The following is a 25,971-nucleotide window of genomic DNA, read 5'->3' on the forward strand; positions in this document are numbered from 1 at the left end:
GGATTTGTACAGAAATAACCGTCATGCGCCGCACAGCATTACGGGCCATTGAGTCCGCGAAGCCATTGACAAGAGCTCCTCGCGCGGTGTCAAGAAGCCTCTCTACCATCAATGACTCGGCCAAGGTAAGAGAGCCTCGTTGTGTTCTACAACGTAGCGTTATCTTAACTGAAAAACTTTTCATTTCCGCAGGATCCCGCCGAGCTAGAACAAATCACCACACTTCCAAATGGGGTTCGCGTCGCCACGGAATCATTACCGGGTCCCTTCTCTGGTGTCGGAGTTTACGTCGATGCCGGATCTCGTTACGAAGATGAGAGCTTGCGCGGAGTCAGCCATATAATGGACCGCTTAGCCTTCAAGTCTACCAAGGCGCGGAGCGGAGATGAAATGCTTGAGATTCTTGAGTCTCTGGGTGGTAACATCCAGTGTGCCTCATCTCGGGAATCGTTGATGTACCAGTCTGCCAGTTTCAACTCGGCTGTTCCTACCACGCTCGGTCTGCTCGCAGAGACAATCCGCGATCCTCTTATCACCGAAGAGGAGGTTATTCAACAACTCGCAACAGCAGAGTACGAGATCGGCGAGATTTGGGCGAAGCCGGAACTCATTCTTCCGGAATTGGTGCACATGACTGCATACGCCGACAACACTCTTGGAAACCCGTTATTGTGCCCGGAAGAACGGTTAGGCGAAATCAACAAGGCAGTGGTGGAGCAGTACAGGGAACTTTTCTTCAACCCGGATCGGATGGTAGTTGCGTTTGCCGGAGTGCCACACGGGGAGGCTGTTAAGCTCACAGAACAGTACTTTGGCGACATGAAGCCGAGGGACATCAGCAAGACCAAGGGTCCTGTACTGTCAGGCAGTGGAATCGAAACCACACTGTCTGATTCCCAAGCAGCCGCCCACGAAGGCCAGGTGCCGACCGTTCCTTCCTTCACACCCTCATCGACAATCAGCAGCCCGGCTGCTTCCCAAAAAACACAAACTTCGCTCTTGTCGAAGCTTCCATTCCTCAAGAACCTCACTTCCTCCAAGAACTCTACAGTCGAGCCTCTCCACTCATCCCTGGTTAAGCCATCCGCGCTAAACCTCCGCCAACCTGCTCACTACACGGGCGGCTTCATTGCCCTCCCTTCGATTCCTCCGCCAGCAAGCCCCATGCTTCCCCGCCTGAGTCACATCCACCTTGCATTCGAGGCTCTCCCCATCTCCTCGCCTGATATCTATGCTCTCGCTACTCTCCAGACCCTCCTTGGTGGTGGTGGCTCATTCTCGGCCGGTGGCCCTGGCAAGGGTATGTACTCGCGACTCTACACTAACGTGCTGAACCAGCACGGTTGGGTCGAGAGCTGTATTGCTTTCAACCACAGTTACACGGACAGTGGAATCTTCGGAATTTCCGCATCCTGCAGTCCGACCCGAATCACGGAGATGATCGAGGTCATGTGCCGTGAGTTGCAGTCCCTGACCTTGGACACTGGCTACAGCTCGCTGCAAGCGCAGGAAGTCAACCGTGCGAAGAACCAGCTCCGTTCCTCGCTGCTCATGAACCTGGAGTCTCGCATGGTCGAGCTTGAGGATCTTGGACGCCAAGTGCAGGTCCACGGCCGCAAGGTCAGTGTCCGGGAGATGTGTGAACAGATTGAGTCCCTGACAGTCGATGACCTCCGCCGTGTGGCTCGCAAAGTCTTTGGTGGCCAGGTCGAAAATGAGGGCAAGGGCACTGGTAAGCCTACTGTTGTGCTGCAGGAGGGTGAGTTGGAAGGCTACAAGCCTCGGTCCTTCCCCTGGGAGGAGATCCAAGAGCGCATTGCCCGGTGGAAGCTTGGCCGTCGGTAAAAGATGATTCTATGCGTCTGGACTCGCATGGATGTATCGAACACAACGGTCATGTGGCATCTAAAGGATTACCTGTAATTATAGACCATGGCCAGCATTTCGACGATGTAGAATACAGGCTTTACGTGAACACTTAGCCTCACTCAACTTGCCTTTCTATTCTTTCAGTTTTAAGTTTTCAGAATTATTTTATAAGAAGATGTTTCTTTAAATGGCAAGGCGGTATAAAAGCATGCTTTGTGCAAGCTTTTGGTATAAGTTCAGATCTCCATGTTCAACATCACGTTCCATTTTGATGAAGGATGCCAAGACAGCAGAAAAAGGCGGTAAAGCCTCCTTTTCCAACCTCTAAACATCAAAATGACGTCATTGACAGCGGTGACACTGCAGTCTCCAACCGCCATACCTGATTTTCCTGTGTTTAATTCTGACCGCCTGCCTCACCGCCGGTTCTTCATTAAATGCTCATGATTAACTCCGTTCAAAATCTATTAATCGGCTCTATAGTTCAAAAAATTTACGCTGTTCTTATTGGATCTTTGCCCTATTTTGACTAGTGGGTTACTACATAAATTAAATGGAGAGCTACAGCACCGAGAATTAGACCATGAAAGTATACAACATAGGGAATGGAGCCTATATAGTGAATTGAAGTGTAAAATCTTACACATAAAATTCAAGAATTAGATCCGAGTCTAAAACTTGGGAATCATATTTTACTAGTTGTAGGTAGAATCTAAGCACGAAATACAAGTTCAAAATTGTCAAGGTTTGAGAATATAAGGCAGGTGGCTTGCTAGTTCCGCAAATCAGCCGTTAAATCACCAACAAATTCTCGAGACGGTTCTCTGTAAATGAATTCTTTAGGGAGGATTAACTTCAGCAGCGATGAAGTGCTAGAAATGGTGAAAACTAAGCGGTACAAGCTCCTCGCCGCAAAAAAAATCAGCGCCAAACACTGTCCTGATTTCATTCAACACTGTTATGGGACTGTCAGGTGACATTCAGCTGACCGCCTTTGGCTGTCCTCCGGTAGTTGGGAATTTTTGCATCTCCTATGACAATCATCATCAACTCGACCTTCTTCGACATATTTATCAAAATTGCCCAACATGGTCAAGCTTACTGAAGTTGAAGACGAGCACTTCACCGAAAAGCCCACTGCCACCAAGAACGACGCTCTCCTGGTCTCCGATGACGAGGATGACTACTCAGACACTGGTTAGTACCGAATCCCGAACGCTCTAAACCGGAACTCGCATCGCGCCATTATCATTTTCATGGGAATTGCTTCGATGGGATGATACTCTGGTCCTGAATCCCACCACATCACATAACTCCAGTCCCCAATCCTAAATTCACCAACAACGCGGCTTCAAACCCCAGAAATGAACATGCTGGTCGCATATAAGCATCAAGACCCTTATCTGACACGAACATCAATGAACAACAGACTCTGAGATCTCCGACGATGAGGATGTTGACCTCGAGGCCGAGACACTCTACGAGCGTGTCGCCGCTCTGAAAGACATAATTCCCCCCTCCACCCGTCGCACTGTTTCCAACACTGTCTCTTCCATCACAGACCTCACCAAGGCCAGCTTTTCCTTCACCGGCAAGGCCCTCTGGATTATCAGCACCAGTGCTTTCCTTCTCGGTGTTCCCTTCGCCCTGGCCTACGCCGAGGAGGAGCAGTACATCCAGATGGAGCGCGAGCAGGGAATGATCAAGGGAGCTAATGAGGTATGTGTCTTGTGTTTTCCTCTGTTCTTCTTTCTTTGGTTTGATCGAAATTGCAATTATCTCTTATCCCCGATCTGTGCCGTCACTGGCACCATTGACACCGTGTACATTGCTTCCGGCATTCGCATTTCGGCAAGCTTTAAAATTCAAAATTTTCGGCACTATAATCACATGCCATTGTCGTGCTCTTCAGCGGACTCTCACTTTTTGAAACCTAATTCTAACTAAAATATCTACTCGCAGATGCTCACCCCCGGCACCGAAGCTGGAAAGCTCGCTCAACCTACTCTGTAAATTAACACCACTTCAGAGAATAGAGAGATTGACAAAGGATCCAGCGACACGATTATCGACCGCGAGACTTGGCGTCCTGCAAGCGGCCTACCCAAGCGCATGTTGGCGTGATTCTGTTACGTCCTGGGACCTCCAACCACCTGTTTCGGCCTGATCTCGAAAAACAGGACTGCAAACATTCGGAGGGAGTTGACTCCACGATTCTCTTCTTGTTTTGATGTGCTCGGGTCTTTGTAATGCCTTTTTTTTACTTCCGTTTTTCTTCATCTCCTCGCATGTCTCATGCTTTCCGACAATTCCGCTCCGACAGCTTATGCATGCATGTATTTGTACAACCCAACTCATCGTTCTTCCTGTTTCTATATGACCCCTTTCCCCCCCCCTCTCTCCCCATGTGCATGTCTAGGTAATGGAAAATGGATGGGGTTATCTTCGCATTCTGTAGACCTATCCTTCTTGCGGCCAGAGAAGGCCTACAAATGCCGAAAACTGCAATTGATATAGATCTTCAGTAGGCTCTTAGGCGGAGATAGTCACTTGAGATCACTAGCTTGCCATTACTATGATGAACACGCGGGTCTCTGTATTGGTAGGCTAGTTGGGCATGCCTGGAATGTGCAAGAAAAAAAAACCCCTGGGTATCATTGTGAAAGGTTAAGCACCGGAGAGAGCTCGCAGAAGGAGCTCGCAGAAGGAAAGCCATGTCGTGAAACTAGTAACAAGGTTCAGAGACTTCCTGGAAGTTCATGATGAAGCCATCCGAAGACAAAAGCTAGCTTTTGGTCGTGATCATCTCATCATCCGTGGATGGACTAAATACATGAAAAGAAAGGGTCTGATTAGTATCATGGTAGCGCCGAGTACAACAAGAACATACCTCTTTCTCGCGAGCAGACTTGAGATTAATATGGAAGTCCCGCCAAAGCTTATCGACTTCACCAGTTCCAGTCATGCTGCCGAGGACTTCATTCGCATTTCGCGTCTTACGCTTGACGCTCATGTCATTTCGTCGGAGAATTTCGTCGTCATCCATGTGGCCAGTACGCTCCAGGAAATCGATCACCCATTCATTGAGATGGTAGCGCCAGTGGGTGAGGGTGTGGGCGAGCTGGGCTCTCGCCTTGCACTGTCTGTTGAAACAAAAGGAAGCGGTTAGAGGGTGAACTCGATCGAAGCGACTGTTCAAATGAAACCTACTTTCCTAGGAAATACCGGACATTTTCGGGAGGAATGACATGGCCATCTCGGTCCCGCTCCTTTCCATCGTCGTTGTTATTGGAATCCTCATCACTGCCGTTGCTGTTGTCATTCTCATCTTCCAGCGGCTCTAGCGTCTGCAGAGAATACGCCTTCCCATAGAGTTTTATATCACTGGAAGCGGGATGTCCAGAACGCCGGCAAGCATCGCAGGGATGGTTTTCCTCTGTGGGAAATGCAGCGATTTCAATGTGGGGCCGGGCCTGGAGGGCGTAGACAAAACTGGCGTTCCAAACGGAAGAGATTAGCTGTGAACCAGCCCGACCCTTGACTTCATCTTCCAGTTTCATAAATGCCATCTTGTACATGTCGTCAGAGCGAGGGAAGGCCGGGTTGAGTTTGTTTTGCACCATCCAGCCGATGACGTCGCGGAAGTATTCTTTCGGCTGCTTATATGCATGTCGGGTGAACTCGAAGGGGATCTCCTCCGTGGGCACGCCGAGATCGTTCACCTCGTCATCTAGAACAAAGTCGTCTTCGTACCGATCAAGGTTCTCGTTGGGGTCGATGGCTGATTCGATGTCGCTGTCATCGTTGTGATGCTGCCAGAGTCCACGACCAGAGGGACTGGCATCACTGCCGGGTCGTTTAATCTCCTGCACATCCGAATCGTCTTCGTCCTCGTCCACGCCTTCATCTCCTTCATCTCCCTCTTCTCCATCATCCTCGTCTTTTACACCAGCCCGTCTGCGACGGAGGGCTTCAAGGTGCTTCATTCTCTTGTCTCGGGCAGATTCGACATTCCGGCCGCGAGTTCGACTTTTCTTGACAACTACGCATGATTCGCATCAGCCTAAGTAAACGAGCCTCTTGCGCCACTTGGTTCCTACCTGAATCTTGAAGGTCCTCTAAATCCTCTGCGATATCAAGTCTGGCCTGTTTCGAAATGAGGCGGGGGGTGTGGGGAGCTTGGGGGCCTTCTTTCTCCTGTCTACGCCGGAGCCTCTTCATTGGCGAGGAGGCCAATGGCTCGTCCGAGTCGTCATCACTTTTGGACACAGCGGCTGGCCTTGCTAGCCTGCGCCTCTTGGCGGTCGAAGGAGCTACTGGCTCGTTGGAATCATCGCCGCTGAGTATCACTGGTGAACTTGAAGAATGGCCACCTCGAGCAGACCTGCGCCGTTTGGAGACTGAAGAGGCCACTGGCTCATCTGAGTCGCTTGACTCAATTGGTGGGCTTACGGCCTTTCGCTTGAGTGTTCGGCGCGGGCGGGATAGCTCCTCCGAATCAGAACCGTCAGTGTTCTCAGTCTGTTTCTTTGATGATTGTGAAGATCGTTGTGGTTTCTGCGAGCGTGAATTCTTCACAACTTTGTGGTCATTGAGCTTTGGTGGGCTGTTGATCACCACCTTGATGTTGTCGGGTGGCGGGGCTTGCTTTCTCTTCTGGGGGGCGGAGACGATGGGTTTGTCTAAGGATTCATTGTCCGATTGATCTTCTATCAACAGTTCATCTTATTTTAGCTATCTGGCTGCATTGAGGGGAGGAAGCAACACCGTACTCGCGGGTTTATCACTGGACGTCGTCGTGGTGGGGAGCTTCGGCCGTTTCTGCTCGGGTGAAGTCTCCGGCTGCCTTTTGACAGACTTGAGAGGACGGTATGTGCCCAGGCTTGGGTTGTCATATGTGAGTGTTGCATATCGGTTGTTTTGCCCTAGACTCACATCCGCTGAGGGTGCAGCGGTCGAAGTCGCAAAAGCTAGTCGCGTCTGCTTTTTCTTCGATTTGCGGGGTGGCATTGCGAGTGGTCAAAATGGCAGGATAGGCTGGATTAGAAAGTAGAGTGACAGGTGAATATAGCTAGATCGATCACGGCAAAGCCAATGGAAGGAAACTATGTTCAAAGAAGAGTAGAGCTTCAATCTGCCAGCTCAAAGTGGGACTTCGCCGTCGCGGATCGCGTGTTGAGAAAATCACGAGAGCACGTGATCTATCCACTTGAAAGATCAAATCACTTTGGGGGTCTTTGGAAGAGTTTAGAAATCTTTGAGGAAGATAATCTCAGTCTTATGGGATAAAAGGAGTGGTAGTTATCTTGCAGGAGCCTCACTGGAGGTGGAAGGGAGAGAGCCACATGGTGCAAAGTGGAAACTACAAATGGCTTAACGCGTAACGTGAATAGAACAATTGATCAGACATCTGTCTTTGAATATGCTACATGGAAAATTTCGATCAGTATAATATGCAGCTATGCGTAGCTATGGGTGGGTTGAACAAACTGGATCCTATGCAACTATCCATAGAAGCACTTCGATCTATTCTTGTAGAAACAGAAAAACGAAGATCAAAGATGTTCCAAACCCAGGAACGATTTGGATACTTGTGCGGCCTTGCCATGTCCTTTATTTTTTTAAATAGTTCTTAGATATCTTTTCGGAGATTCTTTTCGCTAGTCTTTTCTTTTTGGATATTTCCTCGTCATAGTCTCATAGCGGGGAGAGTAAGTGAAACCAGCTACAGAATGTGGAATACAAGCCATGATAATGTGCAAAACAACCTGTCCATGTACATGCAATTAGGGCTTCTCCAAGATATTTACGCCAGATCTCGTTGTTTTTGGTCCAATGTCTAATATATCTTCTCAAATCATGCTTTTCTCCCTTGGCCTCTTGTTGATGAGTAGAAATTGGACTTCATCCTTTGGCTTTGTGAATTTGGTCTATTCCAACACACCTTTTAGGATCCTTTAAGCAGCTGGCTGTAATTCAGAATTCGGTAGAAACCATGCTTGTGCACCTTATGCCAATAGTTCCACCAAATATCACGAAATCGAGCAGCGACATCGAGGCCTCACAGTTCCATGGAGGTTAGAACATTCGGACTCCAAAGAAATCGCTCCCAATCTCCAGCATGAGCATAGACTCATGACGACAGGGGTGCAGCAAGTACCCCATTAAAGATGCCCCATGCATTCGTACCCTCTTTTCCACAATTTGGGAGGCATCTCCCAGCCTTGGCCAGATATAGTATGGAAAGACGATGTGTTTCATCCTCGATTAAATTATCGCACTGGGTTGCATCAGCCCCTGCAAGCATTTGGCACTGGCGAATGAGAGGATAAATAAAAGACAATGCCAGCCAAAAGAAAAGCTGTAGATCAGTATCATCGAGAGATACGAATTTATAAGCAGGGCCAACCAAGTGATCGGTGCAAGGTACCCCCAAGTTCAGTTCACCACGGGCAAATATCAGAGGGTTTCTATCATCACACACATCATCACGCCATGCCTGACCTTACCCTATAGCCAGATTTTTATCAAATTTGACGGTCTTAGGACCCTACAAATCCTAGTTTCGGCCTTCATTTTTTCAAATTCGAGTCGTGTGGAATTGGAATATACCGAATGAGATAGGTATAGGGCGGTAAGATACTCAGTGGTCTTCTAACTAGGTCAACTATGCTTCTGCTAGATACGTTCGACCAATAGCATATAAATTTTCAATTAAAAGGTCGCTTTGATTCAGGTGTCCTCATCATTAGGACATGTACATGTAGCGCAATGGATCTTTTTTAACAAATTTGATATCGGTCACGTCCTAAGATTATCAGAAAGGTGAGTAAAAAAAGACATTGTTGGTGAGGTTAATGATAAAAGATTGTGTTGGAAGCCATGTGACTTCCATGTTTGCTCCTAGTACTTAGTCTAGCCAGTGCCTGTAGATAGCTTCTCTCTTTTACCACGCATCCAGAGATTTCCAGTGTCATCTACAGCTTCATTTGTAGATTGATTACTATCTCTCTCAGATTGATAATCATCAAGGTTCATAGGCCGTGAAAAGTCTGTTTTATATCTATAGTCAACTTGATCAGGTCCCCGAGGGACTAAGGAACTCGTGATGTGCACCGACGGAGAACAATCGGGAGAAGTTTTATTCTGAGGTTGTTCAACGATGGAGTTAAAATTCTGGAATGAGGCCTATTCTTTCGTTCCGCTTGTGGCCCTTTGTGAGGCAGGGCTCGAATCAAAGCTCATTCTCGAGCAAGATGCCGGAAGAATTCAAAGTGCTGAATCTCAAAGGCCAATTACCCGTTCTAGCAATTAGGAACGGGATAATTATCGAAATGTTGAAGCTCTAACCGAGGGTAAGCTCTCAGAACCTACCTCGGAATTGACAGTGGGGAAATCTTTATAGTCGTTATTCCATTTCTAGTATTGCTGTATCTTTATGCCGGGAGGTTAGAGATCGAGATAGAAGCCAACTAGCTTAGGTATACCACATATATGAACAGTCTCCTCAGGAGACAGTCTGTGGTTAAAGCTTATAGGGCTTAGTTGGATTGGCGAGAAAATGTAATGTGAATTGGGGACTTATGCTCTTCTTAAAGATGGTTTACCACGCTGCGACTTGGTACCCTAACGATGAGGGCATTCAGTTCAACGGGATCTATCATCTAAAAACCCACATGCCGTTCGTTGAAAGTGTGTGTGGAAGAAGCATGGCTTACTCGGTAAGAAGACCATCAAGTATCCTACCGCACTAGATGAGTCTCGTTCGGCATACCTCATTTCCACCCAGCTAGAATTTGAAAACAGCGAAGGTCTGAAGGAGGCTTTGTAGGATCCTGAAACCTCCACAATCTTTGCAGATCTTCCGAATTTCACCAACGCAAAGCCTATAACCCTCGGAGGTGCCCAAATCTAAGACGAAAGTCTACTTGATCAAGAGTAAGTTTGATCTTGACTCTTTCTGTTCATTGTTCGACTACGTGATTCTGACAAGATGAGCAACCTTTCACCACTGACAGGAGAACATTGGCTTCCGGATCAAAATGGAAATGAGACGGTGGATTTGAGCTTGTTGTATCTACCACCTAATTTGATTTTCAAAGCATGGTATTATGAAATCTCGGTACATATCTCTTACCGGCTATCATCTTATTTAAGCAACCCTGGTTTTGTCGGATTTTTTGGCAGATTGATCTCGTTCTAGGATCAAACGGCCGAGGAGGAGATGGAAGCAGCGGAAAGAAGATAAATCTTGGTTTGTGCAATCTGAAAGAGAGGTAGATTAATCTGGTCACATTTTCATGCCGCTAAACACAGTGATTGCCCTGGGAAGTGGTCTAAAAAGCAGCGTACAACCAATCTGAAATCACTATGCCTTATTTCAGGCTTCATACACTCCCATATAACAACCTAATGCCGAGTGCACTGCAAGGTACAGTAGGATAACATATTATTGAGCCGAGACAACCCTGTTCTACTTCCACCATTGCCGTTTACTCGGAGGTTTCGGGGGCCCGAGGTCACCTGGGCGTGGTAGCTGTAGCTCTTGAAGAAAACTAAGAAATTACCAACTTACAGAGTTAAATAGGCCGGTGATCTGGTATCCTAAGTGACGGCGTATCGGAGCTACAAGCAACGGATGCTCGGTAGTGAAAGAGGTTCTAATTTCGCTCCAAGCAGAAATATCCGCCCAGATGAACCGCCTGCGTATTAGCCATGGGTTTAGTTTGATCTGTGTCAGGCTATCAAAGAACATCTTTGGTTTACTCAAGCAAGGCCTCTCCTCCGAAACGAAGATGGCCATTCGAACATTTTCGTCAAAACTTGGAGATTTGAGAAAATTTGAATTAAATTAAACAGATGTGAAGAAGCCCTCTGCCTGGACTAACCCAAACCTCATGCGAATGGAATAAAGCACAGATAGAAGTTCCAAATATCACCAACTCTAAATTTCAATCTCAAGTATAACGCAGAAATAGAAGGTGCGGGGGGATTTAGGGACAGTCGCTGATGCACCCGCATCAGCGTGGGAAGTTGGTCGATGTCGTCTGTATTATGTCCCCTGGGTTCCTTAATATAAAGACCTTATTTCGGGTTATCAAATGGCCTTTTTAGCGGCGTTTTGTCCGCGGTATTTGCGTGTCATCTATCTCGGCTGTACCAATTTTGAGATTTGATGCAAATCAGACAAGAAGAAATCAAGTGATGGCAGTAGAGTTGGTTATAGTTAGTAGAAAATTCGAATCACAAAAGGTCTTCTTAACTCTGCATCTCTACTTTGTAAAATAGAATCTAGCTTGCCCTTATCTACGGGCTAAGAGAACTACAGAAGTCCAGTCGCTTATAATCTCTTGCTTATTTAGCTTAGCACCCTTGCCAAATGTCTTAAATCTACGGAGTACTCCGTACTTGGATACCACAATCCTTCACCATTTACCCTATTGGTGGACTTGGATTTCTCCTAAGCCACTGCCATCTAGCCCCCCCCCGATTCGTGGAAACCTCCTCCCAACTTCATCTCGCCGGAACGAAAGCTTACAAAAAATCTCCTCAAAACCCAGATCTTTGTTAGATCTCTATTACCCCAGGTCTGACTAGCGTAAATGAGAAAGCTTCAAACCAATGAGAAGTTGAATGGGGCGCGTTGCCCCATGCAGTTGATCCCCAGATACCCCACCACTCAGTGATCCTGGAGACCAGGGTTCCCCATTATCCAAATGCTAAAATGCGCTTAGCGGGTCCGGGGTTGTTGATTCTGGGGATGGACCGGACCCACTGCATGGCGCTTTCTCTGTTCACATGGGCTGGGGTTTTAGTTTCGCCCTCGGAATGTGCCCTTGTCGCGGCGTGTGATTGCTTAAATAGCTGCGGTCTCCGCGTACTCATCTGTCCCCCCCCCGTACTGTAGCTCCTCGGTCACTGTCCGTTGTCATAAACATATTGAATTGTGGTGCTATAGATTAGATAAAACTCTTCGACCTTGTTGAGAACTCGATTCCATCACATCCTATCAGAATGGGCCTTTTAATGACCCGCAAGAGAGCGTACAATTGGTCGGTGCACAGTTATTAACCCTGGAGGTCTTGTTCTAATCTCACTTTCTAGGTACATCTCTTGTGTCGCGGCATCCTGCATGGTACTTTACGGCTACGATGCATCTGTGTTCAACTCCGTTCAAGGCTCCAAGAACTGGCTGGCTTGGATGAACAACCCAAATGCGGCGACAATCGGCTCTATTAATACAGCCTACACGGTCGGCGCTATCTTTGGTGGTTTCTTCCTGGGAGGACCATGTGCAGATTTCCTGGGCCGCAAGCTTGGAATGGGCATTGGCTGTGCTTTGGTCACTGTTGCCACCTTTATGCAAGCCTTCTCTCCTCGCCACGATCTTGCTTGCTTCCTTGCAGGTAGATGTATCATTGGTATTGGTCAGGGTATTGCATTGAGTAAGTCTTGTTGATCGTATAATTTTAATGACACGAACTGACAAAGTTACGTTGCAGCTGCTGGCCCTATCTACATTGGTGAACTAGCCCCATCTGAGATCCGTGGCAAAATCATGACTTTCTGGCAGATGTTCTACTCTGTTGGATCGTTCATCTGCTTTTGGATCAACTTTGCCTGCACCAAGAATGTCCCTAAGCTGGGCGAGTGGGACTGGAAGTTGGTGGTCATTTTCCAGCTTTTGGTTCCTGTTCTGATCCTTGTCCTCCTACCGACCATCCCTGGCAGCCCTCGTTGGTAAGACCTGATAATTTTCACTGGTTCGACAAATCCTAACCATTACTAGGTACATTCAAAAAGGCAACAACATCGAAAAAGCTCGCGAAGCCCTGCAAAGGGTTCGTGATACTGAGGAGGAAGTCGAGCAAGAACTGCTGGAGATTCGTGAAGCCATCGAATACGAGAGGGAAGCCATCTCTAGCAACTACTCTGCTCTCTGGAAGGACAAGTCTCTCCGTAAGCGCATGGGTCTGGCACTGATCCTCAATGCTGGCCAACAGATCACTGGACAAGGCTCGCTCAACTCATACTCCACCAAGATCTACCAGAAGGTGTTTACCAGCGGTAGTCAGATTGCTCTGATCAACGCTCTGAATGCCACCTTCGGAATCTTTTTCACCCTAAACGCCGTCTGGATCATTGATCGATTCGGAAGAAAGTTCCTTCTGATTGTCGGTGGTATCGGCATGGGGTTCTGCATGATCATTGTCTCTGCCGTCGAAACAGAAACACCCCAACTCGCCAATGGAGCCAAGTCAGAACCTGTCGGTATTTCGATTGTATTCCTTTTGTTCTTGTTCATCTTCTTCTGTAAGTTCCCTCTCCTCACTGTCTTCTCGTACAGATAACCCTAACGTCAACTCCCAGATAAACCGTCTTGGGGCGCAACAGTGTGGATTTGGACGTCCGAGATCTTTTCGATGAATGTCCGCGCCCAGGCCGTGGGTATGGCATCCCAGACGCAGAACATCGCCAACGCCATCGTGCAGCAATTCTTCCCTATTTTCCTCGACCACGAGGGTTTCTACGCCTTCTACATGTTTGCCGGAATCAACTTCCTCCTTGCACTCTTCGTCTGGTTCTTTGTTCCGGAGACCAAGCAGGTTCCCCTTGAGGAGATCAATACTCTTTTTGGTGGTGCCAACCACGTTTCTCGGGGAGAGGAGGTGCTGGCACATCAGAAGGGAATTCAGATGAGCCACAACGGTGGCGAAAAGCCTGATGCTGTCACTGTCGAGTATGCTCGGAATTAGTTGGTTTGTGTCTATGTTAAGATTTTGATATACCAGATGCGGTTTTAATGTCCCAAAGTGTTATGAGCGAGATGTACTTATGTTTAGCAGGCAGTCATCAATGTAAGAGCGCTGAGCGCTATTTATGAGGCCCGTTTACTTCCTAGCTTTCTACTTATGTCATCCATGAGTAAGAAGGAGAAATGTGTTTCTGATTTCTTTTGGTAACCCCAGAGACAGTACCAATTTAATTCTTTGGCGAATGGAATATCTGCGAGAACATCACCACTAGAATGGTTTTCGTGGCGGGGATGCCCCGGGGGAGGTACAACCTCTCATCAATACACCCATCACCGGTGTCGTCTCATTGATCTGAAAAAAACGGACAACGGCGATTCTTTGAGCCGTAAATTTCGATTGAGGAATTGCCTTATAATCAGAAGAAAGCGGCTATTCTGAAGGCCAGCAGATTATGCCGCTGGCAAGGGCAGTCCGGGCAGTGTGCATGACCATTTCTGGAGTGAAGTTGTCGATCCTCAACAGTCCCTCGATGGGACGACGATGGCGTGCTTCCACTTCCTGGCCCAAGCCCCAGATTGTGGCGGAAACAGTCCTCTACCGTGTCTCACGTCCATTGCTCCCGGTGAGCGAAATGCGCGGCCCATGATGGCAACTCTCACCGACCACAAGCCCCTTCCAAGAGTCGTCATGAATCCAGTCTTTGACAATTTGCCCTGAAAACAACCATATGTCGTAGGGGGGCGCGGGACCCGAGGCGGCTAGTCCGCCACTTTGCAACTGTACTTTAACTGGCCAAGTGAGCGGCCATGCCGACGTTACCGTCACGCCCGACAGTGCTGGGAGTTGACGTGAAACAATTGAGGCCACGTATCACAAATACTCTAAGGATGGCAACAACTTCATCACAGGCAAGAAGGTGTCAAAGTTTCATCCCATTTCTACCCTGATTCATGTGGATTAGATCTCAGACCTGTTCTTGACTAGAATTAGCAACCGTACAAAGATCACAGGCTATGGTGGGTCTCGCTTCGATTTGGACGTTTAATGGAACAAATCCTACGCGAATGGCGCGTTGATCACTCCCATTGATGGAGTGTTCTAGAGACGGCTCCAAAGTGAAATTGAAGGCCCTCTGCATTTTATTGCTCCCCGATCCCCTGGGGTTCCTCAGCTGGTGATGCTCTTCATAGTACGGATCTGTGATCTGTCGACCAGGATCCTTCATTCACCACCTAACTAAGTTGTACAGGCAGAGTAGCATTGACTTATTTAAAACATTACACTCATTGTACCTAGCTACCTGCACTACACACGGATCTCATTATTGCTCCAAGTTTCTTTTAGTAGGATTCTTTATGTCTCAAGTTCCATTTCCGAAACGGGTTGATCTCTATCTGAAACCAAAGCTGAAAACCCGAGCCAGGGTTGTCAGATCATGTAAATAGTATGTTTACGTTTATTCCCACTAATCGATTGAGATTCAAAGCCCGAATTATGTATTCTGGTGAGAGAAAAAGAAAGAAAAGAAAAGAGCCTCATTTCCTAAGCGCGGTCAATTGCTGTTTGGTATACATTTCCGATAGTCCCATAGTTTAAATCACCAATTGCTAGGAAGCCAGGAGATCTCCACTAAACGCAGCTATTGCTACCGGCAACAAAAACACCGTTCGAGTTCTCACAGCCACACTCTCCGGTCTTGGGAGACTTGATACAGGTCGTGCCGAATCCGGCGCTGTTTCCACCATTGCCCCAATAGAAGATCCAGGAGTCCGAGCTCGCCACCAACTCATGACTGGCAGGGGGAGCGCAGGTATACGCAGTGCATGTGCCGTAGGGAGCACCGTGAGAGGAGTCGTATTGGTGGTCAGTCTCGAAGACAGCGAATGTTTGGGTGGTGGAAGTGCGAGTGTTGTGGGAGCACTCGGCCGCTTGGATGGCCCTAGAGACCTTTGCAGCTATTTTGGTGATAGTCAGCACAAGAGCGCTCGTTTTTCGTTCGTTCTTATCACGCACCACCGCAGTTTAGTCTACTCGGTCTGTAACCCTTGGTGTTCGACGAAGCTGGGTGGAGGGTAGCTGCCACAATAGCTGGTGCAATAAGCAAGGCGATGAGGTTGGTGAGCTGCATTTTGAAGGATGATTGCTTGGAGTGTATGAGTATAGAGGAATTTAAGGAAGCACAGAGAAATCCGCAGTTGAAGTATTTATACACCTGCTTATAAGACCCACAATGTTGATACTCCGAATCACAGGACGCGGAAGATAGACAAGGTCAACTGATACCAAGCCATGTCGACAGAAAGGAGTCGAGCAGGGCCTAGAACTAGAAATTGAACGTGCCAAGCGGTCGACACTCATAGACCTATTGATGGTACGCCAGATAATTCCCCCCCATGCCGACTTATTTTCATTTCTCCATGAACTTTATTAGCATTTTACACTCCGCCACGATAGCGGAATAAATTAATCATCTCGACGATTGAATTCAAAAAGTGTATTAATATAATCTACTATGCTAGAAAGCCTACTATCGCCTAGTTAGCGCGAGAATTTTAAGGTTTGATGCTAATTACGGTGCCTGAATATAGTAGCAAAACCACCGCTACTCCGTACTAGTCAAGACAAAACCTTAAACCCTAACTAAAGAAAAAGCGTTGAAAACCTAGAGTGATACCCTCTCACATAGGTAGGTATACGGAGTACGGAACATACCCTTTACTTACTAGAAAGGCTGCAAAGATGATTTGACGCCGCGCAAGTTGCGACTATTGGGTAGTGGGCCCTAATTAAGTATACCGCTACATATAACGACCTCCCCTGCACTTCCGGCATTTTCCGAGATCCTGCTCTTCGCTAGGTTGTACGGTTTTTCGAACGAAGTACAAATGTAAATGCCCCTTTATCCACACTAAAACACTAAAAGTTGGGCCGAGTTAAGGAGTTCTCATACGGCTATTTCTACTATCATAGCCATAAGAAATAATAAATCTATTCTAAGATCTAGAGTCTCGGTGCTTTCTGCAAATAGGAACATAGTAGATAGGCGAGAAGCCGATTCTAAAGAGGTAAAGCACTTGTCGGAGGTCAGGAGGATTTAGAAGCTAAGCAGCAAGTCGAAAAGGCTAGGGATCTAGCTAAGGCTTAGCATAGAGCTTTGATAGCGGTAAGAGATATTAATGGTTCAAGTTATTACATAGAAACTATTTGTGGCTACTGTATGGTACAATACATGGTTGAAAGGAGGGAATTGAAATCATCGGAAAATCCACAGACCGCAGATCCTACACAGAGAAGTGCGCATTGAGATTAGTCAGATTGTCTAGTGAAGGTTCTGTTCGAGTCATTATAGTTCGAGTTGTGCAAAGTTAGTCACTGATCGTACCACACCCTGTTGTACCACTAGAGTTATGTCAGTTATCCATCAGCATGGATTTGAATACCACAGGCTACGCTGAGAAGATTCACCGATCCTCTGAAAGTGGTCAACATGACAAATCTATCACGTCCTAATTAGTCGCGGCTTTGCATAATTGACTGGTAAGATGTTACCGATCCGTTTCTCCATACCTTAACATCTTTTCTGATCCGGCCATAAATGTGAAAATGTACGGGAAGTGCACCACTGTTCCAAGGTGATCCCAGATATCTGGCGCATCCAAAGAGCAACACACGGCTCTGATAAGCTATTTGAGAAGATTGTGCGAGCGTTATAATTTAGTTGTCTCTGATTGAAACCAAAACGTGCGTAAGATACGGGCAGGAATCTCGACGCTAATTGATCCAATCCTATGGAGTTCTTCGGATGTTGTATAGTTGTTCACTTGTTATCAAAATTGTCGTTGAGGCGCATTAATACCGTATTGTGGTTGGGTGCTTGATACGCTAGTCCTAATGAGGTGATTTTATTTTTTTAAAGTTCAATGTCGGTGGGACTGCGATAAGGACGATTCCAATATGTTTCAGGGGGAGGGCCCACTTCAACCTCAGGTTACAACACCTGAGACTCCGTTGTTATCAACCAGAGAGGAAAAAAAAATTTAAAAAAAATTAACTATAACTGGTCAGTTCGGTGTCGGCACTTCGAAAGCTCTGGAATCTGCGATAGAGCTACTGCTATCAGATTAGGTTGAATTCACCCAGCACTCACCACCGATGGATTATTAAGGTCAGGACAGAATCACATTCAGAATGGACGCGTCATTCAAGTTTCATGAAGATGGAGCTGTTTGAGTGTTCACATGGCGTGTCTCTTTTCTATCCCCTGAGCGTGCCCCAGCACTAGGAAACAACTGGGAGATACCTCGCACAGCACAAAAAGCTTATTTTGAGGAGACGATCAGTCTCATTATCTTCCTGTCACTATATGAAATAAGCTTCATCCGACAGCTTAAAAAAAAAGCTTCAGAAAATACCCTTTAATCAAAGACCTCAGCCCCAACTTGTTAGGGTTGTGCTTAGCTTCAGATTCTATGGAGTACCTGGCCACGACGGACCCCGAATGATTCGATGTCAACCGAGCAACACAACCAAAGTATGCTCTCAGGCACACGGATTGCACTTTAAACAATTAGCAGTGCATTCGTTAGGCCGACGAGACGTAATGGTCCTGGAGTACGGAACACACACGCGGGTATTTGTAACTCAATCGGACGTGCGGAAATTAACGTAGATTTCATGGATGTGCTAGGCGGCGACTTTCGGCAGATCAAAGGCCTTTTTGTAATTCGATAATTGTAGCAGAAGGAGTGGAAGGGTGTTACCTCTGAAACACATGTGAAACAGGACCTCTATGTTGTATTCCCAACATCACCAACAAGTAAACCCAAGTCATACGTGTATTCCTATACGCGTATAGAGAGCGCAGAGTTTGTTTTTAATCTATCGGAGGATCAGTGCCGATCGGTCGACGATCCTCTCCACTTCTTACAGAAACTCCAAGGTTCTCCAGGGCTTCACAACTACAACAAGACAGAACAGAAGGGCGAGTGATAGGTGCTTAATTCTGATCATGGTACATTGATATTAACTGAACAGGACTGACCCTCAACCTTCAACAGGCGACCATAAAGATAGGTCGATCCTCACATTGGGTTTGGCAAGCGGGTGCCATAATAAAGCCAACAACCCGCCAAGTCCCTGTCCCCGTGTCAAGCTTGTCATGTTCTTGCTACTGATGCTTGAAATAGGATCTGTTTTTACCCTTAATTTTCTGTGGTGGGCGGGGCCCGTAAGAAACGCAGGGCTCCCTCATGCGAGTTCACCTTGGGCTACCCAGACTACGGTGCAGATTCCCCCATCCACCATCACTCTAGCGCATGGCGTAAACTTCGTCAACAAGGACCACTTTGCCCTCTTACGGGTTAGATTCGTTTCTGATTCCGTTCGAAGTACAAGACGTTGTGAGGTACCGGATCTCGCCCACCGTCCGCTCCGGACAACTGGCTGTTAGCTTGAGCCAAGCCCAAATTTTCAGTCTCTTTGTATACCTTTTTCTGCCACCGGAGTTTTGATTCTTACCTCGAGGGGAATTTTGATTCGGCGCATGGTAAGATCGGCATGTCTGCATTGGTAAAACGAGAGCCGAGGACACCGACGGCAAGCTTGTTTAACGGAACCCCATGACCGAAGCCAAGGTTGTTCTGCCAGAAGACGGCGTGCCTGGCAAGCACTTCTTAGCCTGCGTGGATGGTGAGAAACGGGATCGATTGGCTTGGGTAGGAAACTGTGCATACCACCAGGGTCATCGGAGTCATAAGTAACCGCAACGACCATATCCCCAGTACTTTTTGGAGCTCCTCGGCTATCAACTTTCCACCTACCAGCTACATATGGCACAGGAATCGGTAGGAGCTCGCGTTGAATCGGAATTCCTCGTACCAGAGCAACTCCACTAGACTCATTGACTTCGTTGTCTTCAGAAATGCCTTCCGAGGCACCTTTAGTGGCTCGGCTATCAACACTGCGTTAGTGGAAGTTTCTAGAGGGATGGCCTCTATAGCTGCTGCCGTTGGATATTCCTCATTAGCCAAAAGATGGACTGCACGAGCTATATCCATCAAAGCTGGTCTCAACGCCGCTTAACGCCGCCTTCCAGGGGGGAAACATTATGACATCTACTCCCTACGGACATCTGACCTTGGAAACTCTTTGATTGCCATACTTGGCTTGGGCCATTACCTCTAGCGTAGTCTATCATATCCAACTCATCAGCTCGCTGGCTCACTTGCCTGCCCTTAAGCCAGGATTGGGATATCGTGACTCTAGCAAGGTCGCCTCGTCCGACTCAACTGCCAACCTCTCGCCGAACACAGATAGGGTCCTCCTCGCAGCTCTTCTGCAACAACCACAAGCAGAGCCCGCTGCATACTTGCGCAACAATGTTCAGGACGAAATGTGGTTACATACAAATCTATTGACGCTGGTGCTAGCTGAGAAGACACGCGTACGAGAAATTATCTAGAAGCATTAGCATAGTCCTAAAAGGCGTTGATGCCCAAGGTATCTTGGATGAAGTGGGGCGGAATGGCCAAAATCAAATATCTCATTGGAGAATCTGCATTTTAAGTGAAGTGGAACCATCGAACTTCCGTTTTTTAGTTCCGATGTAGTATGGGGTTCAAGATATCAGTCCTTCTAGTACATAGCAGTACGGCTTTTTAGCCTTGACAGAGAGTGAAGTTTACTGATACGTTCGAAAAGTCATTCTTGAATGGTACAGAAAGACGATCTAAAAAAGAGAAGACTGCATAGCATTCAGTATACGAAGTGGGCAAAATGGGGAGTGGGGAGGGAGAGAAGAAGAGAGAGATACAGCAAACAGGATCTACCCCATGCATGTATTTGCATGACTAATTGGGCACAGCACCCGTAGACGTGGACAACAGTACTCCGACTGCAGACCTCACCATCTCGTTCATCACCTACTCCTCACGGGCTGGTTCTTCTTCCATTAGTTTTGCCTGAAAAGACTTTCCTACGAAAAAAACGATGGCGTTCAAGGTAAACACAACTTATCTCCTCCACATCGTTTTCATTTTGGTAAGAGATTCGAGTTCCAGCCTAGCGATGACCTCTGTTGACCAGTTTCACTACTAGGGAGGAGCCATCTCCTTGGTCCTTGGAGCGTGAGTTATTGCATGCTCTTTCATATATTTATTTGGCGTTTATTGCACGGGGATGGTACTAATAGTCTTCTCGCGGCACAGGATATCTTGGTCTCGTGCCACCGCACTGTTTCTTCCTTTACCGACATGGGTTCCAGCTGTCGCAACCCTCTTATCCCCGATTACAGTGCTCACGCTGATAGCGACGCAAATTTTATCTGCACGTGTGAACAACGAGACAGCTCGCAATTATCGATGGACCACGATATCTAGCATACTCGACCAGGTTCAAACGGTCATATCGATCATCGTGGCTACAGTAGCACTTGTGTACCTCTTTCCCGACAGGATTCTCTCATGTAACCTAAATGAACAATGGCAAGAGTTCTTCCAGTCAAAGAATTCTCAGGCCATCCGGTCAATCCAAGACGAATTCCGATGTTGTGGTCTTCGAAGTCTTCACGATAGGGCATGGCCTTTCAAGGACCGGAACCATGGTGACAATGCATGTGAATTGCAACTAGGATATCGGAGAAGTTGCTCTGCCCCTTGGAGAGAGCACCAGCAGCTTACGTCTTGGATGGTTTTTGCGGCGGTTGTTTTTGTTTTCGCGGCGAAGGTGGGGTTTACCTCGTGCCAGTTACCACAGTGAGACTTGTCGTGTAGTTGCTGATATTCCGCCACTTTTTACAGATCGCTTTCTTTTTGCTTTCCAGTCATCGGACGAGTTGGATGAGCGCACAATCTGCCAACCGCGGGGCGGATTACCAGCGGATTTCACACCCGGCGGTGCAGGACGAAGGGGAAAACGAGAATGGCATTCCTGAGGAACCGCAAAGGACATTGTTACCCCAGTCAAATACCGAGTATAGAAATGATTGGCAGGTGGATTGAGTCCGAGAAGCCTTTTGCCCAGCCAAAAGGGAGAACAACTCTCGGCTCGACCTTGTCCTATATCCGGATTGTGTAATTTTAGATATTCACACAGTTCTTGCTCAGAGAATGTCGACATCCATTAGCTCTACCCTCGTGTTCGAGAGTAGTTTTACCTGCGCAGTTTCTCAATGTCTCACACTGACAAAATTCCAAATTAGACGTGGTGTCACATCTCATCTGCCAAGCTTTGTGTCACTGACGAGTCGCTGTAAATCGTGATCATTATATCATCTACACAATCCTCAGGGTTGAAGAAATCGTTTTCTTTCTGATAGGCGCCTCAAATCAACCCATTCAATGGCAAAGTTGAAAAACAACCTGAACAGCACTGAAAGTGATATGCAGACGGCTAAGCGCTCTTCGCTTCTTAATGGAATTCTCATTATGATCCGTATTTATGCTCTGGCGACTAACTACCCATTCCGGTCACTATCTAGTTCTGATATCTCCCTTTTGTTGCCTGCAGGAAGTTCCGAGTACATGTACGTGCCCCCGCCCAACTCAGAGCGCCCGTCTCTGGCACCCACTGGAAGTTCAGACATCGGCTGCACTTGGCGTGTTACGGTCTCAACCTCGCCAAATCTCGCATGCTTTTGCTTTTTATTTCTTGCAAGGAAGAACCAGAACAGACCTATGATCAGGGCTAGGCCAGCCACGCCACCGACAACCCCACCAGTGATGACACCCCTGGTCGCTGAGTCGGATGGGTTTAATTTCGGTGGCGTAGCTGGGGAGGCGGTTGTATTATCAGTAGCAGTACTAGTTTTCGTGTCAAGATTGCCGAAGAGGGCTTTAAAGGCTGGATCAGCCCACGATGAGGGAGATGGTGAGGCTTTGATGTCGTTGGCCGTCGAAGAAGATGGGGAAAACGAAGATAGGGCGGGCTGCTGAGCTATTAATTTGTTGAACTCGGCTTCGTAGCAGGTGGAATAGCTCACATCAAACATCGATCGCGTTGCCTCGGATTGAGCGTCATATATGAAGGCCGGAGCATCGTAACAGCCTGCATTGCCGTCATCTGCCCAGGCACGCCTTCCGCCAATTCCAAATATCTGACGCCCGTTTGGCACACATGTGAGTGTCATGTGCGGGTCGTCGAGAGGAGCAGCAGAATTCCATTTGAAGGATGGAATTGATAAGTAATTTCTAGGACAGTGTCAGGTTGGTGCGTGGGGATCACGATAGAAAGCACACCACGTACACATCCAGAATCGGGTCTTTCGATTTGAGATCTGCCCCTCCAAGAACATATATCTGATACGAGGACGAGGATTCGTCGTGTTGCACGGAGGCGCAGAATTGGGTTCGGGACACTACAGCCCCCATCGTGGACTGGTTATACCATTTTGCCCCCGCAATGTCATGCACTTAGGACATAGCTCCATGGATTCTGAGACCTACATTTAGTGTTCTGATTTGAAATAAGAGATTCCCCAAGCTTACCGAACTCATCGTAGCGTTGATTCCATCTTGAATCGAGGGAACATCGCCACCAATATACACCAGAATTCCCCTGTCGCCAACCGGCACGAATGAAAGCGAACCTTCTTCTACGGCTTTGTAAGGCCCGTCGAGAGATGTGTACTGCCCGGCTGTAGTGTTAAGTTGAATCATGCCCGTGGCGTACTCCTTCGTTGAGTCTGTGATTGAAGCTGTCGTGCCACTGCCCCGATACCCACCTAGCCAAAAGCCAGCTTGGATCGCGGGTGCATTCGTATACACTGTCAGAGCGCTGGGTTCAGAAGGACGTCTCAGTCTGGCGATTGGATTTCAATATACCACCGTACTCCAGTCGCAAGGGCTGAATGGTACCATCCTGTTCGCCCCGAGCACTTTCCCCGATACTCTGAAGTAAGTGGTCCTTGACAAGAATTGAACCAACCCCGAACCCATCTATGTAAAAAACACTCCGAGGTGTTTTTAGATGACTTTTCAATCTATAGCCCGGTATTCTGGGGAAAGAGACTGTCTGCTACAAAGACTCATCAACTGATTTCGCGCTTTGCGGGGTTGATGTCGTGACTCGGGACACTTGATCTCCATGGCGCGATCCCACCCTTTGAACACGCAAAGCTGATCAATTTGCACTATTTAAAGGGCCACAGCTGACTGCTGCTTCTCTCGTTACTTTCTGCATTGCCATCATGTCCGTTCAGACTATCACGGTGCCCACCCCCGACATTCAGTATCATCCGGATTTGGAAAAGTACAAGCAACGGACTCGTCGCCGAAAGGAGACTGAGACCCTCCAAACCACTTTACCCGCAGGCTTCCCACAGAAGTTGGTATCGTCACTGGTCTGGGAAGGAAAGGATGTTGAAAAGCGGGATGACTGGGTTTATCAGTTGAACCATGACCAACTTGATGAACTCGACGCTGCTTTGAAGAGTTTCAGAGGTGGGTAATTATTGCCAGGGGGATTGTTTTACTTTTGTTAATCTAGCAGCTCTCAACCTTTCCTTGGGACACATCAATCAATCAACTTTCCCTCTACCTACCCTCCGACCGGTTCTTCGTCACCTCTCGAAGGAGATCCATACCGGTCGAGGATTCGTCGTGCTCCGGGGTCTACGTATCGATGATTACTCGCGAGAAGAGAATGTCATCATCTATACCGGTCTCTCTTCCCACATTGGCAATATTCGAGGACGTCAGCAATACGTTCGACTGGAAAATAACGCTTCACCCGTGTTGTCCCACATCAAAGACCTCACCACCACAGCCCAAAAGAATCTTATCGGGGCTCCTTCGAACACAGCCGACAAGCAGGTTTTCCACACCGATGCTGGCGACATTGTCTCCCTCCTTTGTCTGAACCGAGCCGCCGAGGGAGGAGAAAGCTATCTTTCCAGCAGCTGGCATGTGTACAACATCCTAGCCCAGGAAAGACCTGATCTGATTCACACTCTGTCCCAGAATTGGCCCCTCGACGGGTACGAATCACCAAGGCACCCAAGGCAGCGTATTCACAACCCTAACCCTGTTCAGCTTCAATAACCCAGCCAGTCCTTACACTCTCCGCCCACTGCTATACTACCACCCAGCCACTGCCACTACCCCTGAAAGGGTGCTCATCCAATATGCACGACGGTACTTCACCGGATTTCTAGCTCAGCCCCGATCGAAGGATATTCCCTCTATCACGGAAGCGCAAGCCGAAGCGCTGGACGCTTTGCACTTCTTGGCGGAAGAGCACAGGGCCACTCTGGATTTCCAGAAAGGTGATGTGCAGTATGTGAATAACCTTAGCATTTTCCATGCGCGGAATGGGTTCACAGATGCGCCTGGGCAAGAGTACGTTCCTTTTTGCTTTCGCGCGTGCTTCTCTTTATTTATTTTTTTTTACTGATGAGGCTGACTGGTATGGCTCTGTTAGGCGTCATCTGTTGAGGCTCTGGCTGCGAGACCCTGAAAATGCATGGGAAATACCCCAGGAGCTCCAAGCCCGCTGGGATACTGTCTACAAAGATGTTTGGGCGGAGGAGCAGGTGTTCCCATTGGAGCCGACTATTCGCAAAAGTGTCTGATCGTGGGAGTAATAGCACGATACACTCATGTGCTGGTGTATCTTTCGCTGAGCATTGGTATTCAAGAGCGGCAACGTGCGGTAACGTTCCGGGGTGCCGCTCCTTCCTCTCAGCTTGGATCGGTTTGACTGGACACAAATCTTACTTTCCAACACGACGTCAAATTCTCAAATGAACCAGAATGTCCCGTTCTTTGGCGAGGCGCTGGGGATCACATCTCGATCACATCTCGATCACATATAGTGCTATAATGTACTTTACAATTGTTAATGCGGGCTATACCGGAGATATATAGAGTAAATTTTGACACTTGCCAGATTTGGAGATGTGCATCTTAATAGATTAATTCATGTTAATGTGTGTTAAGACTGTACCAGGCCGATGGATTCAATTTCCTGTTCGGGACAGTTTGCTCCACTTGGATGGGTTGATCGGCATCTTTTTCCCGAGTATGACGTAGCACACTTGGTTGATGATCACCATGACTACGAAGATCACTATGGCTATGATTCGTACTTTTAACTATTCGTACTTTGACTATTATGAGGATTAGTGAATGCAAATTTCCCAAGCTCCAATTGCAGATCAGCTTGCCGATCAGTAAGTTGATCTTCCAAGCTAAGCATCGACGAAAATTATGTGGGGGCATACTGCGTGATTAATGGACAGACAACTGGAGATCCAACGATACTACAATACACAACCTCACGGGTACGGAATTGGGTTGGGTGATGTCCCCATTGTAAACGAGATCGTGTCCCTATTTAATCAAAATCACTC

At 47.6% G+C, this 25,971-nt stretch overlaps 10 protein-coding genes across 10 annotated transcripts; 6 read left to right on the forward strand and 4 right to left on the reverse strand.

Annotated features, from left to right (window-relative positions):
- Positions 1-23: 23 nt before the first annotated feature.
- Pdw03_1940 (Mitochondrial processing peptidase alpha subunit, putative) lies at positions 24-1,845 on the forward strand (the record flags this gene model as incomplete). Its single annotated transcript, XM_014680835.1, has 2 exons — positions 24-125; positions 193-1,845. 2 exons carry the CDS (start codon positions 24-26, stop codon positions 1,843-1,845), a joined length of 1,755 nt encoding a protein of 584 aa, XP_014536321.1.
- Positions 1,846-2,957: 1,112 nt separating this feature from the next.
- Positions 2,958-3,882, forward strand: Pdw03_1941 (Mitochondrial import receptor subunit tom22; the record flags this gene model as incomplete). The annotated part of the gene is made up of 3 exons (XM_014680834.1): positions 2,958-3,066; positions 3,299-3,588; positions 3,832-3,882. 3 exons carry the CDS (start codon positions 2,958-2,960, stop codon positions 3,880-3,882), a joined length of 450 nt encoding a protein of 149 aa, XP_014536320.1.
- Positions 3,883-4,679: 797 nt separating this feature from the next.
- Positions 4,680-6,879, reverse strand: Pdw03_1942 (putative transcription factor IIIc-like protein; the record flags this gene model as incomplete). The annotated part of the gene is made up of 5 exons (XM_066100036.1): positions 4,680-4,694; positions 4,760-5,012; positions 5,080-5,911; positions 5,970-6,578; positions 6,642-6,879. The coding sequence occupies 5 exons, from the start codon at positions 6,877-6,879 to the stop codon at positions 4,680-4,682; spliced, it is 1,947 nt and encodes a 648-aa protein (XP_065957763.1).
- A 5,004-nt stretch (positions 6,880-11,883) lies between these two features.
- Pdw03_1943 (MFS sugar transporter, putative) lies at positions 11,884-13,625 on the forward strand (the record flags this gene model as incomplete). Its single annotated transcript, XM_014680832.1, has 5 exons — positions 11,884-11,921; positions 11,974-12,314; positions 12,372-12,609; positions 12,659-13,182; positions 13,240-13,625. 5 exons carry the CDS (start codon positions 11,884-11,886, stop codon positions 13,623-13,625), a joined length of 1,527 nt encoding a protein of 508 aa, XP_014536318.1.
- A 1,629-nt stretch (positions 13,626-15,254) lies between these two features.
- On the reverse strand, positions 15,255-15,753 carry Pdw03_1944 (Putative Small secreted protein; the record flags this gene model as incomplete). The annotated part of the gene is made up of 2 exons (XM_014680831.1): positions 15,255-15,580; positions 15,639-15,753. The coding sequence occupies 2 exons, from the start codon at positions 15,751-15,753 to the stop codon at positions 15,255-15,257; spliced, it is 441 nt and encodes a 146-aa protein (XP_014536317.1).
- A 2,472-nt stretch (positions 15,754-18,225) lies between these two features.
- On the forward strand, positions 18,226-19,074 carry Pdw03_1945 (uncharacterized protein; the record flags this gene model as incomplete). The annotated part of the gene is made up of 4 exons (XM_066100037.1): positions 18,226-18,236; positions 18,598-18,617; positions 18,683-18,757; positions 18,812-19,074. The coding sequence occupies 4 exons, from the start codon at positions 18,226-18,228 to the stop codon at positions 19,072-19,074; spliced, it is 369 nt and encodes a 122-aa protein (XP_065957764.1).
- Positions 19,075-20,612: 1,538 nt separating this feature from the next.
- On the forward strand, positions 20,613-21,622 carry Pdw03_1946 (Tetraspanin; the record flags this gene model as incomplete). The annotated part of the gene is made up of 4 exons (XM_014680830.2): positions 20,613-20,663; positions 20,721-20,749; positions 20,831-21,347; positions 21,422-21,622. The coding sequence occupies 4 exons, from the start codon at positions 20,613-20,615 to the stop codon at positions 21,620-21,622; spliced, it is 798 nt and encodes a 265-aa protein (XP_014536316.2).
- Positions 21,623-22,077: 455 nt separating this feature from the next.
- Positions 22,078-22,990, reverse strand: Pdw03_1947 (Kelch-type beta propeller; the record flags this gene model as incomplete). Its single annotated transcript, XM_066100038.1, has 3 exons — positions 22,078-22,548; positions 22,603-22,810; positions 22,866-22,990. 3 exons carry the CDS (start codon positions 22,988-22,990, stop codon positions 22,078-22,080), a joined length of 804 nt encoding a protein of 267 aa, XP_065957765.1.
- Positions 22,991-23,024: 34 nt separating this feature from the next.
- Positions 23,025-23,278, reverse strand: Pdw03_1948 (Kelch-type beta propeller; the record flags this gene model as incomplete). Its single annotated transcript, XM_066100039.1, has 2 exons — positions 23,025-23,054; positions 23,108-23,278. 2 exons carry the CDS (start codon positions 23,276-23,278, stop codon positions 23,025-23,027), a joined length of 201 nt encoding a protein of 66 aa, XP_065957766.1.
- Positions 23,279-23,808: 530 nt separating this feature from the next.
- Positions 23,809-25,191, forward strand: Pdw03_1949 (TfdA family oxidoreductase, putative; the record flags this gene model as incomplete). The annotated part of the gene is made up of 4 exons (XM_014680828.1): positions 23,809-24,061; positions 24,111-24,597; positions 24,653-24,958; positions 25,041-25,191. 4 exons carry the CDS (start codon positions 23,809-23,811, stop codon positions 25,189-25,191), a joined length of 1,197 nt encoding a protein of 398 aa, XP_014536314.1.
- Between the last annotated feature and the right edge of the window lie 780 nt (positions 25,192-25,971).

This window comes from Penicillium digitatum, chromosome 5 (genome assembly GCF_016767815.1).
Source record: "Penicillium digitatum chromosome 5, complete sequence".
Classification (NCBI taxonomy): Eukaryota; Fungi; Ascomycota; class Eurotiomycetes; order Eurotiales; family Aspergillaceae; genus Penicillium; species Penicillium digitatum.